The sequence below is a fragment of the Agelaius phoeniceus genome, chromosome 8 (assembly GCF_051311805.1).
Source record: "Agelaius phoeniceus isolate bAgePho1 chromosome 8, bAgePho1.hap1, whole genome shotgun sequence".
In the NCBI taxonomy this organism is placed as follows: Eukaryota; Metazoa; Chordata; class Aves; order Passeriformes; family Icteridae; genus Agelaius; species Agelaius phoeniceus.
Genome location: NC_135272.1, coordinates 28,755,565 through 28,774,440, shown reverse-complemented (window position 1 = coordinate 28,774,440; position 18,876 = coordinate 28,755,565). Strand labels below are relative to the sequence as shown.

Below are 18,876 nucleotides of genomic sequence, written 5' to 3'. Positions count from 1 at the left end.
CTAAGGATTGACAGTGGGAATCAATGCAATTAAACAATTCTTTTTCATTCTTCAGCCACATGAGTCATTCCTGGGAAGGTTTGCTATGCTGTCATTTTAATGTTTACATAATTTACATTTCCAAGAGAATAACACAAAAAAAATGTATAACAGAACTTCTTCAAACCAGGAAGATTATTTCTTTGTTCATTTAGATATAGCTTGGAATATTCAGTAAGTGTTCAGGGGCTTACACCCCACTCCTTGCATCATGACATCTTAGACTGGTGTAACTTTTATGATACTCAAATAACTATAATTTATTTAGTTTTTTATTATTCTAATAATTTATTGAGGTAGGGTTTTTTTTTTCCATGGGCCAATGGATGCAGATGTATTTTCATTACAATTATGAACTGCTTTTGTTTTCACGGTCAACAGGTGCCGTATTTCCCAGTGAGGTAAAAACCTTCCTCAAGCAGTGCTGGAATTTGACAGGATGGGTAGCTGCCTAGTGGGATTTTCCCTGAAGATGTAAATCAGAAAGGATGGATGTGATATTTGCCTTTTTTTTTTTTTAATGTGCAGATGACTGCACATCTATTTTCCTAGTTTGAGTGTTTATTATAAATATGACCTTTATTTATTTATTTATTTAGAATAGTCAGGTGAAGGGAAACTGAAATATATCTTGCTGTGTCTCTATCCTAGATCTCTTAATTTGTTGCTGATTGCTGTGATTCCTGGGAATTTATGTAACCATTCCTCAGCTGGACAGGGGAGAGAAAATAGTGGAAGGTTCATGGGTCAAGGTAAGGACAGGGAGAGATCACTCACCAGTTACCGTCTCAGGCAAAACACGCTTGGGAAATTGGCTTAATTTTACTACCAATCAAGTTAGAGTAGGATAATGAGAAATAATGAGGCTGCAGGGGAATCTGCTCTGGAGCACCTCCTCCTGCTCACTGACCTGGTGCCTGCACAGCTGTTTCTCACATTCTCCCTCTCCTCTCTGCAGTTGCAGGTTGTTGCACAATTGCCCCCCTTCTTGGCTCTGTTATCCCACAGATGGCTGGCGTTGGCTCCCTTGGAAGCGTGGAGGAGCTTCTCACAGCAGCCACCCCTGTCACCCCCTCTGCTACCAAACTTCACCACACAAACCCAATACACACACATTGTGCTCTCAAATTATCTAGAACAAAAAAAAATTGATTTCCTCATGTTTGTGACAGAGATTTGTAATTAATTTTTCAGATAATAGCATTTGTGTATGAGCAACTTGATTTTTTTGGAATGTATAATACAAAGCTGTGCATCAGACGTAAATTCTATATATTATATCTTGGCATATATAGGGTGTGATGTTCGACATTCAACATACAGAATCTAACCTTTACTAGATTTTGTACAACTTCTGAGTTAGTTATTTCAAAATTAACAACTGCATATTTATATTTAGATGCTTAGAAGAAAGAAATTGCCTCTTAATGTTTAAAGAATTATCATTTCGTTAAAAAGCGAGCTTCTTAGTATTGAAAAACAGCACAAAAAGTTACTAATGTTTAAAAGTTCTATTTTCTTGACAAGTATTCCATCCTTTTTATCAGGCCTTTGTTGAATATGCTATTGGATTGTCCAGCAAATCAATAAAGTTCAAAGAACAAAAGCAAGCATTTTATATCTCACAGGTATTGCAAAATGATGCCCTTTGGTTAGGAAAGTCTGTTTGCAAAAGTTCCATGAAAGCAGCTTTTAGCAATGTTACACATCAAAATAACAGTTATGTAAAGATTATATTAAAATACTCAGGTTTATTGTATTAATAGTCTGGAATTTTCAGTGGCTCTGGTGTTCAGTATTACATTACATGACAGTCTGCAAATGTATAAGATTGACAGAGGACTTAAACCAGAAATGTCTTGGTTGTAATTTGCAAAGGGTGAAATGAGGGAAGTGCAGAGTAGTGGAATGCAGCACGCTTGGACAATTAATTCAGAAAGTGTTAGTGTCTTTTTTTTTTTAATAGCATTTAATGGTACATACAAAAAGAACACTGAACAAGGAAATCAAAGAAATGATTTTTGCTCATGAGTATAGTAGGTCTATTTTTAATCCTTGGAAATGAAAAAACAGGAGTTTGCCTTTAATGTAGAGTCAGACAAACTCTGCATTACCAACGGCCCTGTGCTGCACACCCCTGGGTGGCTGCAGGAGAACAGGCTGTGAGTTGTTTGCAGTGTTCCTGAACAAGAGCTGAGCCTGTGGGAAGCAATTCTCACCACACCTAGTGATGAAAGGTTTGCTTCAATGTGAAATTTGGCTCTTTCACCTGAAACTTGAATCACTGTACATGTTATGGGGACACGTGTCTGAATTTAGAGTTTTTCTGTTTGAGCACAGATATGTGACTAAATATAGGTGAAGTCATTAAGGTTGCACTGTCCTCTGACACCAAGTCCAGTAGGTTGATGTTCCATATTCCACAGCAACAGATTTTTGAAGTATCTGCACAGATGAGTAAAACCAATATCCTTGGTCTAGGAAGGAAAAAAAGTCTTCAATCTACACTTGATAAAACATCATAGCCTAAAATTGATGTATTTTATCAAATTCACCTTTCACTACAATAGGGCAGTTTTTTACATTTTGGAAGACTGAAGCAACAGTGAATGATTCAGGAAGACTAGTCTCAACAATACTGGAAAAAAGGTTATGATATGAAACTAAAACCTAACACTAATTCCTTTAAAAAGAATAAGAGGATTTATGCATTCACAGAAAAAAAACTATGATTTTGCATAAGTTTAAGAAAAAGAAAAATCTCTCCACTCCTTCTGTAATGCACTTAAAGAAATTTTCCTGTCCCATGGTTTGTTCTACATGAGGGAAAGAACCCCAAGCAACTTAATGTAAATGTGTCTGATCTTCAGAACTTTTCAAGGTGTTTGGGGGAAAACATATGCAGTTATTAAAAGTAAAATTGCTTTCTCACTGAGTTATGTACAAACATCAACAAAGATAACATGAGAATTATAGATGTCATATTAATGAATGATAGTAGCGATTTCAAATATTTGTATGCATATATAATCACATTTTGCAGATTTTGGTATGTAACTGGAGAGATTTTAATCAGTCCACTCAAATATCTTACTGCTCATTTTATGACAAAATACTCAATTCTTTCAAGTTTCCCACCATATTTCCTAAGGAATGTGAACATCTTTTTGACTCACAGAGGGAAAAGGTCATTAGTGTTCCTTGGTGCTCTGTTTCCTCCTTGAAAACCTGGAAGGGAAGTGCCCTGTTCTGTTTTCTGGAGGAAATGTGATGGATGATCTGTCACAGGATATATGATAGCACAGGAAGCCAGTGTAACAGCAAAGCCCCTCTCATGAATACATTTGTCTGTTTTGGTAGATGAATCTCTGAAAGTTCAGCTTGCAGAGGTGCAGCTGTTTCTCCACTGCAGTGAGCAGCAAAACCACTTCCCTCAGAGGAAGAGTTTTGAACTGCTGCTGCTGCTGAAGTCAGTATTCAAAGCTAATTTATTAAACACACTTTTTGCATGAGGCTTAACAAAGAGTGCTGATAACCACACTGGCACTGACCAGTAGCTGCCACTATTCTTAACTTGGGGGTTTTTGTTTCAATTTCAATTGAAGTCAATGTGCATTTTCAGAAATATAACCCATGTCAAATAGTAGTTACACCAACTGAGCCTCAAATTGCTCAAGGAGAAATTAATTCCTGATTTCCAGGTGCATTTGGTCACAAATGAATAAAAGACCATGAATATTACACTGAATGAGTAAAATTATGCTTCTGATCCAGAGGAGGGCAATCTAGCCCTAAAAAAATCCCAAAACAAAAGCATAGCAAAAAACCCAACCTGAACCAGACTTTAAAACCCCCATCAAAACAACAAACTAGATGAGTTCCCTGCTCTCCTAAGGTTGGCTATTTTTGATTGACACACTCATTTACACAGCAAAGCATCTTTAGTTTTCCATAGTTCAGAGGAAAACAGCATTGTTACAAGCCATTCTTTTTATGGGAGAAGGAAACAAGTCAATATCAGGAATAAAGTCTGCCACACTCTTCTCCATACCACAAAGAAACTTTAGTGTTTATTATTGTACCACTGAGATGTAACTGATACCAAAACCCACCAACAGTGTTTTTGGAGGTGTTTTCTGAGCAACAACCCTGATGGTTGTTGGTAACCAGGTTAGACTGTGCTTTGTATTTAATTGGTATTGTCTGTCAAATCTTTAATTGTTATTAAATCAGTTACTTTTAGAAAAATAAAAAATAGGGAAAAGCATAAGGATAGTAAGAATGGTAAATGCATGAAATTATTACAAATTTGTTAATTCTCTATAAAATATTTTATTAGCTTGAAATGTACTGAATACCTTGTTGCTAAAACTGAATTTAAATTCAAATCGCTTTTAATTTCTTCTATTTTTCCTGTTCAGCTCTTGAATACTCATCCTACTGGTTATACTGAGGAAAGAGTTTTTAAAAAATGTTTAAAAATTAGGATTTAGAGAACAACTTGCTTAAAAATGTAAAATGTGATACTTGAACTCGTAAATCTATCCAAGTATTTGCAATTACTTGTTTGACATTTGCAAGGGCTGAAACTAAGAATGCCTTCACATTGCCTCAGGATCCAAGGCTGATCCATTCCTCACCATGTCTGGTCTTGTCCCAAGAGATGAGGTAAGTCAAACAGGTTCTCAAACTTCAATTTTATGAGACAAAGGCCATTATACTCCAACCAGCAAGGAGGAATCTACTCACTGTGTATCTGTATCTCTCTGTGCAGCTGTGGATCTCAGTGAGCTGCCTGAGAGGAAGAAAGTAATGCCCAGTCCAAGTCACTCCAAAATCACTGTAGTAGGAATGGATATTGCTAAATATTTGCACTCTGTTCTGCCTGACACAGCTGTCAGAGGCACAAGGAACATGGGTCTGTGACTCTGTTCACTAATAGGTTGTAACCAGTAAAAATTCCAGTACCTACAGGACTTACTTTAATGCTACTGAGGAAAAGTTCCTCAGTTATGTCTCACTGGACAGCTGGAACTTTTGTTACTGTTTAGAACAGGGGAAGAAATGAGAAGTGCACTGTCATGGTGCTTGCTATTATAATGCTCTGGCTGAAGTGACCTGGGAAAGATAAACCTTTATTGGACTTACTCATAATGTGATGTAGGTTTTATTTTTCATATCCCGTGGGCCTGTGATAATAGTTTACCAACTTCTGCTAAGATAACCATTTTTTTTTCTTAGTTTTCAGATACTGGACTGTGTCTTAGGTAGCTCACTCTTTTCAGGATATTAAAAAAACCATGATTCATTCTCTCTTGAACATCTTGAGTTCTCCACAAGTTAAGAACTGCATTGTTTAAATAAAAATACTCAGTACTGAGATTTACTTACAACTTTATATATTTAGTAACTAAAATAGCATTTGAATAGAAATAAATTACAGAAATTGAAATGCATTGACCATGGTAATCTGTTTAATAAATTAAGACAAAATATTAAATATTTGTAAGAAATCAATACCAAAAAATCAAAATAATTTACTTTAAATTGTAGTATAAAAAGATAGATCTGATTCAAATCTATATTTATCTTCTAAGAGAATCAGTACTTTGTCTTTTTTACTAGTATGAGCCATTACCTCAAGACCCTGTTAAATTACAGTTCAGTTTCAAAGTTCTGAAACATCAAACAAATTTGAACCAGAAGTAATTCTGTAACAAAAGAACAGATTTTAAACAAATTTCATTCTTTACCTTAAATTAAACATCACAATACCTCTATCACATTCTAAGTCAGGTGTCTGCCTTAGTCAGAGATGAACAAAGCATGGAAAGCAACAAAGACTTTTTTGTAACAGCAAATGCAGTGAACAAACCCAGTGATCACACGCTCACTACTCTGTCTACAGGGCAGCAAACTTGTTATCCTGAATTTGGATTACAATGAGTTAGTGTACTGACTGTGAGCAACTGTATCAATGGTGAGGGCAACCTTCCTGGTGGAGTCTCCAAAGCTTTGAAGAATCCCAACATAAAAAGAAAGGGCTCAGTTCTGCAAAGTGAGTATTTCTTCATCATCGTGTTAGTACCCTCAAAGGGAAAAAAGTGCCTGTCCATTTGCAGCATTGCACAGCAGTCTAGTAAAACAATTCCCACAAAATATTATTTTAATGTGTTATATTACTTTAACGAGATCTGAGCCTCAAATTGCTCAGAGAAATTAATTCCTGATTTCCAGGTGCATTGTAGCCTCTGAACAAATGTAACAGGACAAAGTAATGGAAAAAATGTTGCTTCTGTCTGAACATGTTTAATCCAGCAATCTAAGAAACATAAATGTCATTAATATTTCCCTTTCTTCTGTGCTTGTTTGCCTGTGCATGTGGCAAGGCCTTGTGCCATGGCTTTTACATGTGTGCAGGTTTACAGTCTTTCCCACAAAGAAAGCACACCAGGAAAGTGTGGCAGTAACTGTGGGGGGTGTGCTGTGTGCTGGCACTGAAAAATACTTTCAACACAAATGTGGTCTACCTTAGAAAAGGCCATGAGAATTGTCTTTTTCAGTTATCTTAACGTGAGTAAAACCTCCAATCATATGGACATTACTCAGCATCTTTCCAAATATTCCAGTCAGCTCTATGAATGGATAAATGCTTAAATGTGACCTAGGCAAGGCTATAAAGACTGGACATGTGTTCCCTAGGGAGGGTTAATAAAATGGCTGGCTACATCTAAAAAAGTACCTCCCCCAAGTTTAGACAAAATCCAACTAAGTAGTACAACTACTGATTTTTTTTTACACCTACAAAGAATAAAAACAGAACATTCGGAAAGAAAATCTTTGAGAACAAAAGTGATTTTTCTAATGAGCAGCATCGATTTTGAAGTTGCCAGGATGTCTAAACTACTCCCAACCAAAGGCTAATGGCAGCTCACTGGGCTCCCCAAAGGACACCCCAGATCAGCAGCAGCACAGAACAGAGAGCAGAGCAGTGCTCCTCTCTTTGGGGAGCTTTGATTGCAATGTTTGCATTGAGGCTGCTCGGATTTGCCATGTCTGTACCAGCATAACCATCCTCCTCCTCCTCCTCCTCCTCGGTACCGGGAAAAGCCGGTGCTCATGAGTGACCCTTTGCTGCCCTCTGCCCTCCGCGGAGCCGGTTTCTCAGTGAAATGTGATTCTCTGGGCTTCCTGAGAGAGCCCCAGCAGCCGGAATCTCTCGGCTGGAGGAGTGGCAAAGTAGGTTTTCTGCTCCTCCGAGTACCTTTCCTTCACTTCAATGATGTCCCTGTAGCGGCCGTCCTGCCAGTGGAAGTTGAACAGCTCCAGCAGCTCAATCCTCTTCTCCTCGGAGCTCACACAGTCCACAGGGGGGGGCTGCTCCAGGAACGGCACCTGGATGGCCGGGAAGAGCAGCAGAGCTCGGATAGCAAACCAGCCACCATACTTGGGATGGATACAAACGCCAAAGATCTTCTGGAAGAAAAAAAATATCCAGGCTGCCTCACTTTGTGTCTAATCAAGGCTAGAGTTCTAAGCATCCATCAGATGCTTCTCACTCTCCCAACCTTCTCTTGGAGAGCTGTACAGAGCAGAAGGGAAAACTTTCCTGAACGTGTGGCTCGAAGCACTGCATTTCACTCCCACTTTCCTGTGCCCACACACACCTCCCTGGAATGTGGGGAAAGGTTCCTTTCTGAAAATCTATTACAGAAATTAACCACAGAGCATTTTCCCCCCAGTTTGTAATGCTCTAAGCAACAGGTTTTCCTTTACACTGCCATTTATTCTTCTATCTAAGTAGGTTTAACAGATTAAGATATTTCTCTCCATGCACATCCCCCTACTACCCTGAAGAATCTTGGAAGCTTCCAATTCCCACCTGAAACACTTCATGAACCTGTACGTACTCTGGACTTTGTAGCTTCCTGCAAGATGAACTAGTGACTAGTGAGCAAACAATCACTGTACAGTTCAATGTTTGCAGTTCAGTGGTTCTTCCCAGACTGTGTTTCTGCCTCACCTTTTTCCCCCAAGGATCGAGCTTCACATCCTTCCTTTGGTAGTAATATGCAGCTCCAGCAACGTGGGCAGCTGTCTGTGCCAGGAACTTGGGCTTTCGGCTCGGCAGCATCTCGTAATCAAACATGATATCCACCCTCTGGTCAGGGAATTTCTGGGAAAATATCAAAATATCAGCCCAGGCTCATGGAAAAAGCCTTGCCACTCCAGAACTGCTAGATGGCAGCAAATCAGGCACATTTGAAGCCTGCAGACTCCCACATCCTGCTGCTGAATTCTATCAGCAGGTTGGAGGCTGTGGGCATTCAGCCTGTGCCTGCAGAGCTCCCTCACAGCTGTGAGATGCAATCCAGAGGCAGAACATGCAAGTAAAGCACCCAAAGGCCATGCTCCCTCCTTCAGGAATAATGCTTCACCCTTCCAAAGAACAGGGCAGGAGCCTGCAGGGCTTTGTCTGCTGCTCAACCCACCTGGTTATGTGCCACAGCACTACATGGAATGGGTATTTCAGCTTCTTACCTCCTTCACACGTGATAAATGATGGGAAACACACTGATCCACAGGATCCCTGATTATTTTTAATCGTTCTTTGCTCACAAAAGGCTTAAGGGCCTTGTCAAACATGGACGGTGTGCTGAGGACCACGAAGGCCAGTGTGTCATCTGGGTAGGGGAGGTGGAAGGCTGGCTGGAGAACAGCATTGTACCACCCAACCTTGGCAAAGAAACACAAATTTCCATTAGAATACAGACACCACTCTAGTGGACATGCAGGAATGTAAAAATGTGGAAATAACTGTAGCCCCCTTCCATTTGCAACCCAGATGGGCAACCTGCCCAGGGCCTTCCTTTCAAACCAAGTTGTTTTGCACACCAGGATTCACAGTTTGGGGAAGCTGTGCTGTGAGATAAGGATCACACGCAGCATTCAGCTCCAATCTGCCCTTTATCCAGCTCTGCTCAGAAACCTAGAGGGAAGTATGAGCAATCAGTCTTGCCAATGCAAATCAGATTGTTTGGTTCAGATAAAGCTTTTATAGGTTTGATTTGTTTTTTTTCTCTTATCTTGGGCCAGAAAGAAACTGGTGGTTCTGTTTGGTGTGACAAGTTGCATGTTTTACTACTTCTGCAGGAAACACTTGTGTGGAATGAAGGATGTGAAGCTCTTGGCAGTGCTAAGCCCCCCCTAAAAACGTTTTTTACCAGCAGCACGTGGATTATGACACAGCCACATTTGGATACTTGATTCCAGGGCTGGACACAGTCCAGAAACCAGAGATCAAGCCAGGGCAGCAGAAAGCATGACCAGGAGGACAGGGCTCAGACCTGCAACTGCCAAGTGCAGGAGGAAACGGCCCAAACCCCCTGCACCCCACTCCTGATGCCCTGCACAGTAACATCAGTCTTTTCATAGGTTATGACAAGTCCCTCCCTCCTGGGGTGCCACAAGACCAGGTCCAACAGTCAGAGAGATGTTGAGTAATGGAACAGTAAGTTTGAAAATGAAACGTACTGGTCATTCTGAATAATCAGTGAAATTACTCTAATGGTGACTCTGCAGCTGGCAATGGCAGCCAGACTGCACATCTGGAAACACAGAACAAATCTAGATTTACTACAAAGTTTACATTCTGATATGAACCTCTAAGTTTAATCAGTTTTAGAACTCTGAAGGTGCTAAATTGAGATGTTACAAGGAATTAGAGAGATGTGAATCTAAGCTTTGCTGGTTTCCCAGTGAACATCAGTGAGTGCACCAGGGCTGGCTGTGTCAGAATGAAATCTGGAGAGAGCTAGAGGGCCAAAATGTTCCCCCTCTGGTAGCTAGAGTCTTTTTATCTGGGTTCCGCCCCGAATTCTGCTGATGTGTTTCAGGAAAGCAGCATTGAGTTTTCCAAATTCTGAAGGCACTTATCTCATTACTTCTCTCACCACCTCATTGCCTTGTACTTTTTATGCAAACAAGATCACAGCAGGAAATAAAAATATTTCAGGTGACAGATACAACACTCCCCGAGGGAAGGGCACGTTTATTGCAGATTGATTTGTATTCGATGTTGCAGATTGATTTATTGCAGATTGCCCCGGGGCAGGTAAGGAAGGAGCCCCTGCACTTACAGGTGATAGTGGCAGAGACTGCAGGGCGGCCCCTTCCACGGGCAGAACAGCGGTCAGAGGAGCCATGAGGTGGTCAGCACTTCCACAGACAAACGCTCCCACACTCAGATTAAAATGTAACCTTGCCTAGAGGATTTTGCCGTCTGCCGGGGCAGATGTGTCATTACGTAACCCCCCGACCCCGCCGGTCAGGGGCCCGCACCGAGGGCCGGAGCAGCCGCTGCCGCTGCGGTCACCTTGCCCCGCGCTGCCGGCCGGGCCGGCCGGACCTCGCGCTGCGCATCGACCGCGCCGGCCGCAGCGGCTCCGCGGGGGCGTGCCCGGCCCCGCTCGGCCGAGGGGCGCCCCAGGCTCCCCGGGGCACCGACCCCCGGCGCCCCCCGGCCCCTGCGCGGCCCCGGGACCCGCTCCGCGCCCCGCGCTCCCTCAGCTCCCGCAGCTCCACGGGCAGTGACGTCGTCCCCGTGACGTCACGATGATGTCATTACCTTGAAGGCGTGCGCCTCGAGGCCGAGCGGGCCCAGCGCGCTGCGGAGCTGTTCCGCCACGCGCCGCTCCATGGCGGCGGCGGCGCCGCGCGGGGCACCACGGGAGCGGTAGTTCCGGCCCGGTGGGACCCCTGGCGCGCATCCCCGCGTCTCCTAGGAGACGGCGCGGCGCGCAAAGAACCGCGGGAGTTGTAGTGCGAGGCGCCCTCCCCTCCGCGGCGGCTCCCCCGAAGGGGACTCGGTGTCCCAGCATGCTCAGCCAGCGCAGTCCGGCCGGGGTCCCCTCGCCGTTCCCGCCTTGTGCCCGTTCCGTCACACCGCCAGGGATTAGGCCTCTTTCCTGGCCTCACTCTGTGTGAAAGCCCCACCTGTGCCTGTGGGAGGGTGCTGCTCGCTGAAACAGTGAGGCCTCTGTGCTGGCAATCCTTTCTCCTTCCCCTTCTGAAAGTACACGCGTTCTTTGCAGATTCTGTATTCCCTACCGCTTGCCACACTGGAGACTGAGCCTCAGATTTGGATCTCCTTACCCTAATCTTTATAGCTGCTTATCACAAGCTTTATAGTACTTGTACAATGCTCTCCAGCCTGTAGTCTTGGGTTTTATGAAGTTCAGGACACCAAATGTGCAAGTTCTTGGGGACAGAACTACCTCAGATATGCAAACTTACTGCTTTGTGGAGTTTCCTTATATCTTCTAGTACCCCAAGAGTTCCTTCTTATTATATCCATGCCTTCTCTACTAGGAGGGCAGATGGATCCTGTCAGTCATGTTTAGAATTACAGTTTGTTGTTTCCAGATCTCCCTGTATTTCCAGCTTGTGAAGATGCACCAGACCACTAACTATAGGACGAAACTGTAAGTAATCCTCATACAAAACCTGTTTCCACCCATCCGCCCATATCACTGAATATCTCAGTCTGTGAATTGACTAAAACAGGAGGAAGAGCTCCGGCAGGAGCTGATCCATAAGCTGTGAAGCAGTGAAAGTAAAGGCAGTGGAACCAAAGCACTGATAGCTGCAAGAGCCTCTTACACACAGATCACTTCTTGTCTAGGTTTCTGAAGTCCTGCTGAAGAAACAACAAGCTGAGGGTAGCCTAGCACAAGGTTGCTCCATCTCCCTGCTCAACAAAGAGAAAGAGCTGGATATAAGGCAGAAATGCTTTGCATCTTAGATGCTGGAAATAAGAGGGTTTTGCCTATGTTGGCATGTTATATGTCCAGCTCTCTTCTTTTCAGTTGTTCTGAGATTTTTCTGAAGGGCTTAATGCCATGCTGAATCAGAGGCTGCCTCTGGAAAACACTTGGAAGTGGTTGTCCCCTGTATTTCAGGTGAGCAGCCACAAAGCTCAGTCTAACAGGGCACAATCTTACAGTTTGTACACGTCAGGTGGAGGGGACACCCCTTCAGGGAATTTGGGGGTGCCAGGTGCACGCACGCTGCAGGAGCCAGCGCAGCTCCCGGCTGTCAGGCGGAGCAGCTGCCTGGGAGCTGCAGGAATGTGTCACAGGAGGGTGCTGCTGGCTGGCGGCTGCTCCGAGCTCTGCAGGACAGCTCGTGCTGTGGAAATTGCTGGATTGGCAAGCTCAGAGATGCTGGGGACTGATCTCTCATCCTGCTGTTCTCCTTTGTACCTGCCTGTGGAGCACAGCTCATTTCCAGGTGTGGCTCCGGCTTTACTGATGCAGAAGGAAACAGATTTGTCAGCTCTGTGAGTGGGCTCTTCCATTTTAATCCTGAACTGGCAAGGCTTGAGGCACTTCAGTGTCTGCCCTCTCCTGGAGTTAGGCTAAGTGCAGGAAGGGTGTTCGGTCCTTCAGACCCCCAGGGAAGGGCTGACAGCACCAGGACTACCAGAGTTCATTTGGTCAATGCTCTCAGATGCACAGGTGATTTTTGGGGTTGTCCTGTGCAGAGCTAGGAGTCAGACTAGACAATCCTTATGGGTCCCTGTCACAGCACATACCACAGTCAAGACAGCCACAATACATACAGTGTCACCATACTGTATGTATTAGCAACCCACCTCACCAGAATGCTTGAAGCATTCTACCATTTATTCCCCTTCAGGCCAACCTTTTATTCCCTTCATTTTGTATGCCTTACACCTGTGTGCCCTCTGTGCCCTCTGTGATTGGTCAGTAACCTCAGCCCTCCATATCTCATTACCTTCAATGCTGGTCACCACAAGCTGGTGCCTACAGGTCCCTCCCAGCACAGGATATTCTGTGATTCTGAATGGCAGCCTCTGGTACTGAGATGTTTGTATCCTGAGGGTTGGCATCATCTGCTCTTTCCATGTGGGTGTGGAGAATGGTACCTGCTGTTCTTTCACAGCTGTCCTTGGAGCTGTTCCCTGAGCCACCTCATCATCTGCCTTGTTTAACCAGGAGTGTTGCTGTCTCCTACCCAGGCCCTCTGTCAGGGTAGTCTCCTTACTTTACTTGCACTTTGCTTCAATGACTGAAATAATTGGTGAGTTTAAGAAGAGGTGCTCATTTGAAATGCCTGAGCTCTAATCCCTTCCCAGTTTCCCCATCCCTCACATTCCTTTCTCCCCAGCTGGTGGGAACTGGCTTTGTTTGTGCCTCAAACCTCTGCTAGCTTGGCCCTTGCTCTCTCCCACCCCTACCAAGGGCTCTGCCCTGCTCCCTGGAGAGAAGTGAGTGACATCTCAGCCTCCTTGTTGAAGATCCTTAGATCTCTTTGGCTCGGTTTCATTGTCCCCTCTGTCCACCCCAGCTGCCCTCAGACAGCTGCCAGATGTCTGAACTGTCACAGGTCTGGCTGAGAGTTCATGTCACTGCTTCCATTCTCTCCCCCTGACAGCTTTGTGCTTCAGCAAAACAGCATCCAGAGAATATGGTTCACTTCCCTGGGGGAAGGCAGCAATGTGTCTGTGAGGTGTCTGTGTCCCAGGTATGGCTTTGTGGTTTGTTCTATTATTAGGAAAAACACAACATTTTCATTCATCCCCCTCAGGCTAATGCTGCTATGACAGGTTGCATACAGTGTGAATTGGTGTTATCATGAAGCATTTATACAAAAAGGATCATTAGATCTCATTGTTCTCCACAACAGTAAATGACAAAGACACAATGTTGTACTGATTGTAACAGAAGGGATTTTCCTTCTGCTTTCCATCCACAGCTCTTGAAACCTTTTCCTGACCCTGGCGAGGAACAATTGCTCTGCATTAGGTGGGAACCTAATGTGAGAGAGAGAGACTCACACAAATTGTTTGAACAGTCAGGGCAATTTGGTAACTGAAATTGAGTTAAAGGACATCTTAATTCCTTGTCAGTTTTTCTGATCTTTCTAGCTCTTGACCACAAGCATATAAATGTCTATTTTTATTAGTAGGGAAGTATTGGTGAACACTGAGTCTGGAGGTTAATGTAGATTCATTATTAGGTTTTCTTTGATAAAAAATATTGTATCAACTTGGTGAGATGGTTTCAATAATACAACTTCATTGCAGTTCTCCTGTAATTAAATATTGATTCCCTATTTCTTTCTATAAAAGCCTAATGCCTTCCCTTATTATGTCACCCTCCCACCTGTTAAGCTCTGATTTCATGAGACGTTGTCTGTGCTGTCAACATCAGCTTAAAATGTTCCAATCTCTCTGCATTTTCCTGCCCTGGCCTCACAGCACATTGCCTCCCAAATTTCTGCCACTGCAGTTGTTGGTGTGCTGTAAATCTGATCAGGGAGCCGAGCTGGTTCTAACAAGTGCGTCATTGTTTGGGCTTTTTTGTTGGATTTTTTTTTTCCCCTGAAGTGGTGTGCTTCACAGTGCTGCTGCAGGAAAAAATTGTGCTGGCACATTTGAGAGAACAATGTGATCAGGGCTAGGTGGGGAGGCAGAGGTTCTGCTGCCAGCCCATTCACCTCTGAAAACAGAACTGAATTGCTCAGCAGAGCTGCCTTCTGCTGCATGAGGCACAACTGTTGGAAACCCTCCCAAAGTGGTGCCACCCCATCCTCACCCCCAGTAACTGCTCCAGCAGGCATTGCTGAGTGTCAGGGACTGCCAGTGTTATCCTTCAGTCAGACCTACAGTCTCTGATCTGAAAGATCAAGTGTAAAGTCTCTTCTGCAAGGAAGTAACATCCATGGCACCTGCAGGGAAAGAAGAGATCACAGGAATGATTTCACACTTACTCCAACATTACTAACAGTCTGGGATATGGTTTTCCAGCCTCTGGTTTAGAGATCTCGTGGTAAGGTCAGGTGTCCTGTTGTCCCTTTCCAACACAAACTGAGCCCTGTATGGGAAGGGTTTGGCATTGTGGCCATGGCTCAGAGCAGAAATGAGGTGCCTGATTCCTCATGGTTTAAACCTGAGCAATGTGGAGCTGGCTGGAACTGTTGGTGCCACAGACAGGTGAATTCCAATGCCTAACATTTTTGCCAATATGTTCTCCTGCCTGTCATGGAAGCCTTGTGCCACTCCTTGTAGCCATGTAAGAATAAGAAAATGCTATTAAATTGGAATAACTGCAGTTTCTCTAGGTGTCACAAAACGTAGGCAAAGGATGCTTAGACTCAGCAAGTCTATCCTTGAAATTTTGGCCTAATCTTCTGGGGTTTTTTTTCATTTCTTTTAGAGAGAAGCAAGAACTTGCTGAGATAGGCAGTGTGGTTCTCTCCGTCTTTGGCTGAGGTTCCCACCCCAGACACTTCAGCTCCAAGGAGCTTTCCAATGCCATGGAGATGGAGGTGCCTGCAGGTAAGTGTGGCTGGATCCTGCACCCTCAGCATCTTAAGAACCTGGAGGTTTTTCTGCTTGCTGTGGATGACAAAGCTCTGCTGCTCAGGGCATTCCAGAGGTCATACAGATGAGAGGCTCCTGCTGGGCCCAGTTTTACTGGTAGGGCTGAGTATCAGGTGCCTCAAGGCAGGAAGACAGCACATTTTGGAGTAGTGGCCTAGCACCTGGGCCACATTTAAAAATGAGTTCTGAGAGCAGCATTGCTATGCCAGGACAGAGGTAACATGTGTGTGCCTGTCTGTTCTTTCATCCTCCCTCCCCGTGTAGTGTCAGGATAATGAAAAGCTGCATGTGAGGGCCAATTATGATACTTATCACTTCCTCTGACAGTGCCAAGATACCATTTTTTAATGTGGCTCCATTTTTGTTTTGGTGCTGACACACAGCCAGCGAGAAGGTGAAAATTGCTCACTTCAAGAAGGTTTGCCTCTCAGCCTCTTCATCCTTTTGGATTTATGCCTTGCTTTTAGGATATAAAACCCCCTTGTGTTTGCATTAACACTTAGCATTAAAAGAAATCAGGAACAAAGGACTAATGTTCCTTTAAAATAAAAAAAAAAATTCATGCCCTACTTTAGTAAGATGCTTAAGATTCTTGTGAATGGAGGCTGTAAGGCATATTAAACTGCCCTGTGTGCTGTTTTTCCAATTTACTAATCCTGCTGATTCAGACTTTGCTAGCAAACCTGCTACAATTAGCTGCTTTGTAGGTGCAGTTGTAACATGTCAGGTTGCTGTTAGGGCAATGCCTGAAGAGCCTGCACGTCCCATCAAAGGGTTAAGCTTTTCTCTAACATTTATTCTGAGGCACATGCCAGGTGGGGACTCTTATACAGAGTTTACTGATCAGACGTTCAAGCAAAGCCCCTCATTTAATAATAAACAGCTCGTTACTTGTTGCTGTACTATTGTAGCAACTATTTGTACATGGTAACATCAGAACCCTGCAGGAGTTCCCATGGCAGGGGCACCCAGGAGCAGCTTGCTAGCCTGGAACACTTGGAACCACGGGCACCTCTTTTTATTTGAGTTTACATGGCTTGTGAGGATGCTCATTGGTATTTCTGTTTCAGTGGGAGATAAATGAGGATGTTTTTAATAGGGTTTGAGACGATTGCAGAGCACACTGAACCAGCAGTGCTGGAGGGGATAGACACAGACTGCTGCTGTGCTCAGGTCTGGCACATGGGGTAAGAAGGCTGGGGAAGGATAATTCTTTGGTCTTTTGGTGTAGATTGTACATGTGTCTCCAGGCTGTGTTTTGAGCTGGTGCTGGAGAAGTGGCTGGAAATAGCTGGAGTGATGATCTCAGCAATGACCTGCCTGGGCTGGAGCTGCATGACCTTTAATGTTAACTCAAAGATGCACTCTTTACTGTTGGGAACAACTAAAGCATGGAAAAGGATCTTGGCTTCCCTGGGTGGGCAAACTCTTCTTCACTTGTTTGTGCCCTGGATTTTCCACAAGTGGAAGCTGTGAGGTGTGGGGCTGATCCAAGGGGGGCAGCTCCAGGAAGGCAAACAGCCATTTTGAGAAACCATTCACAGACTGCCCAGTCCCACACTCTGCCAGAGACCTGAGCTGCTGTTTGCCATCTCATGCCCCCTTGTTCAGACCTGCCCCTTCTACCCTTCTGTGTGTTCTGCTCTTTCTCTGCAGGGGACAGGCAATGGTGCAGGGCCTGATTTGTCAATCAGCTTTGGCAGCTGCCAGCTGGCTTGCAGAGAGAGATGCTGTGGTGCTCAGCTACAGTGGGGGTGTTCCTCCAAGGTCAGAGGATTCCTAGGCTGCAGTCCTCTGCTTCAGCCCTCTCCCATGGGATGGGATGTATGGTCCTGTCCTCTGAGCTCTCACTTGGTGGACCAGAACAAATTGAGAGAATTTAGTGTATTTTCTCTACTAATGCCTTCAAATGTTTAGGGTTCTTTCTCCCAGTTATACAGTAAGTTTTATGTTATGTTGGGCTGTGCTTGCACTGTTGGCTATCTGAAGCTCTGGGATGTAGACTGAGCTTGGATTGTTCCTTTTAGGGAGACTATGCACAGCAGGAACAGAACAGATATAGAATGACCATAGATTTACCCTGTCACAACCCAATATGGAGCAGCTGACTTGACAAGTGCTGGTAAAATGTTTCCTCTTATGTGCCACAAAACAGGTGGAGAAATGTTGTTGTTTGAACAGAAAATTCCATGACGCTCATAAGGGGGAGGTTGCTGGTTTGTTTTATGAGAATAGAATGCCACAGTGGCAGAAAAGGGCTCTGTGAAATTTCCTTATGTGGTTTGAATTTTTTTTTTATTCCATTTCCCTCTGAGATAACTTAATTTTATAATTGCTGTCTGTTGAAGGAGAAGGGAAGAGGTGAATGAATGACACCAGCTTAGACTCTGTAAAATGAAGGGAATTCTTTCCCCAGCACTTCTCTAAGTCCTTTGTGAAAACAGGTTCCCTTTTCTGCTAGACAGCCACAAATAGTTTTGTCCACAGTTTCCTTCCACCTAAAAATATTGAGATCCTTTTGAAAAAGTGGGCAAAATTTCTCATCCTGCCCTTATTATCAGAAGGGAAATTGAAGCAATTAGCAATAAGCTGTGTTTAATTGTCTGTGTGATCAGAAGACATAGCCAGGACTAGTGCAAAGGAACACTTTGCTAATTTTGCAATTGTCCCTAGTAAAACTCTTCTCAGTCAGAATCAAATGAGTGTCCAAATCTGGCTGAAAGTCATGGTCAAGAACTCATGAATCTTGTCTTGTTCCAAGCAGAATCTGTAATTCAGCATTGAAAGCTTCAGGAGTCTGGACATAACAGCAAATTTTGAAGAAAACACTGATCAGAGCTGACTGATCATCCCTCTTCCTACTGGTCCCAAGAAAGACCAGTGAAAGGAAACACTCTAATGCTTGTGAGAGTTGTCCTGTGGCAGCTGATGTGTACTTCTGAAAGAGAAAGAGGATTAAAACAGAGGAGGGAAGTTACCCTGCGGGATATTGTCAACAGATGTTGCATTGTAGTTCAAAGAGAGCTAGCAAAAGGCTTCTGCTGCAGGGATATATTAATTCTGGGCAGTTCATCACAGGGAGACCTGTTTTATGGCTGGGAGGATACCTCTGGTAACTAACTCGGCTCTTTATTTGATCTGAGGGTGGGGAATCTGGTCTACCTGTAAACAGAGAGAGAGCTGAACAGTAGGAACAAACATGTACTTGTTTTCTTGCAGCTGTGACCACTGTCAGTCTGATCAAGATCAAGCTGGTTTTGTGGTTCAGGGGGTTATTTGGCTGATGGGTCATTGAATAGGAAAAATATTACAGAGGAACTGAGGCTAACCATTGTTAACTGCTGGGGCATGTGAAGCAGACCTGTGTTGAGCGTGTCTTTCGAGTGCACTTATTGGACAGGAAGTGGGAACAAGCCAAGGAAGACAGT

General features: G+C 44.0%; 1 protein-coding gene across 2 annotated transcripts; it reads right to left on the bottom strand.

Moving 5' to 3' along the window:
• Positions 1-5,491: 5,491 nt before the first annotated feature.
• On the bottom strand, positions 5,492-10,775 carry MMACHC (metabolism of cobalamin associated C). Of its 2 annotated transcripts, none has more exons than XM_054638753.2 (4): positions 10,667-10,775; positions 8,581-8,775; positions 8,063-8,215; positions 5,492-7,515 (listed from the first exon to the last, which is right to left on the bottom strand). In XM_054638753.2, exons 1-4 carry the CDS (start codon positions 10,736-10,738, stop codon positions 7,204-7,206), a joined length of 732 nt encoding a protein of 243 aa, XP_054494728.1. In that variant the 5' UTR covers positions 10,739-10,775; the 3' UTR covers positions 5,492-7,203. The 2 variants fall into 2 exon arrangements, with proteins under 2 accessions (XP_054494728.1, XP_077038582.1); XM_077182467.1 differs by having other exon boundaries at positions 5,492-7,512.
• Positions 10,776-18,876: the final 8,101 nt, after the last annotated feature.

Bases quoted from the DNA above. Each gene is read 5' to 3' on its own strand.
- MMACHC (XM_054638753.2), bottom strand. From the start codon at position 10,738: ATGGAGCGGCGCGTGGCGGAACAGCTCCGCAGCGCGCTGGGCCCGCTC. The intron at 8,776-10,666 runs GTAATGACATCA...TTCTTTGCCAAG, and splicing joins TCGAGGCGCACGCCTTCAAG to GTTGGGTGGTACAATGCTGT. The intron at 8,216-8,580 runs GTAAGAAGCTGA...ATATTTTCCCAG, and splicing joins ATTTATCACGTGTGAAGGAG to AAATTCCCTGACCAGAGGGT.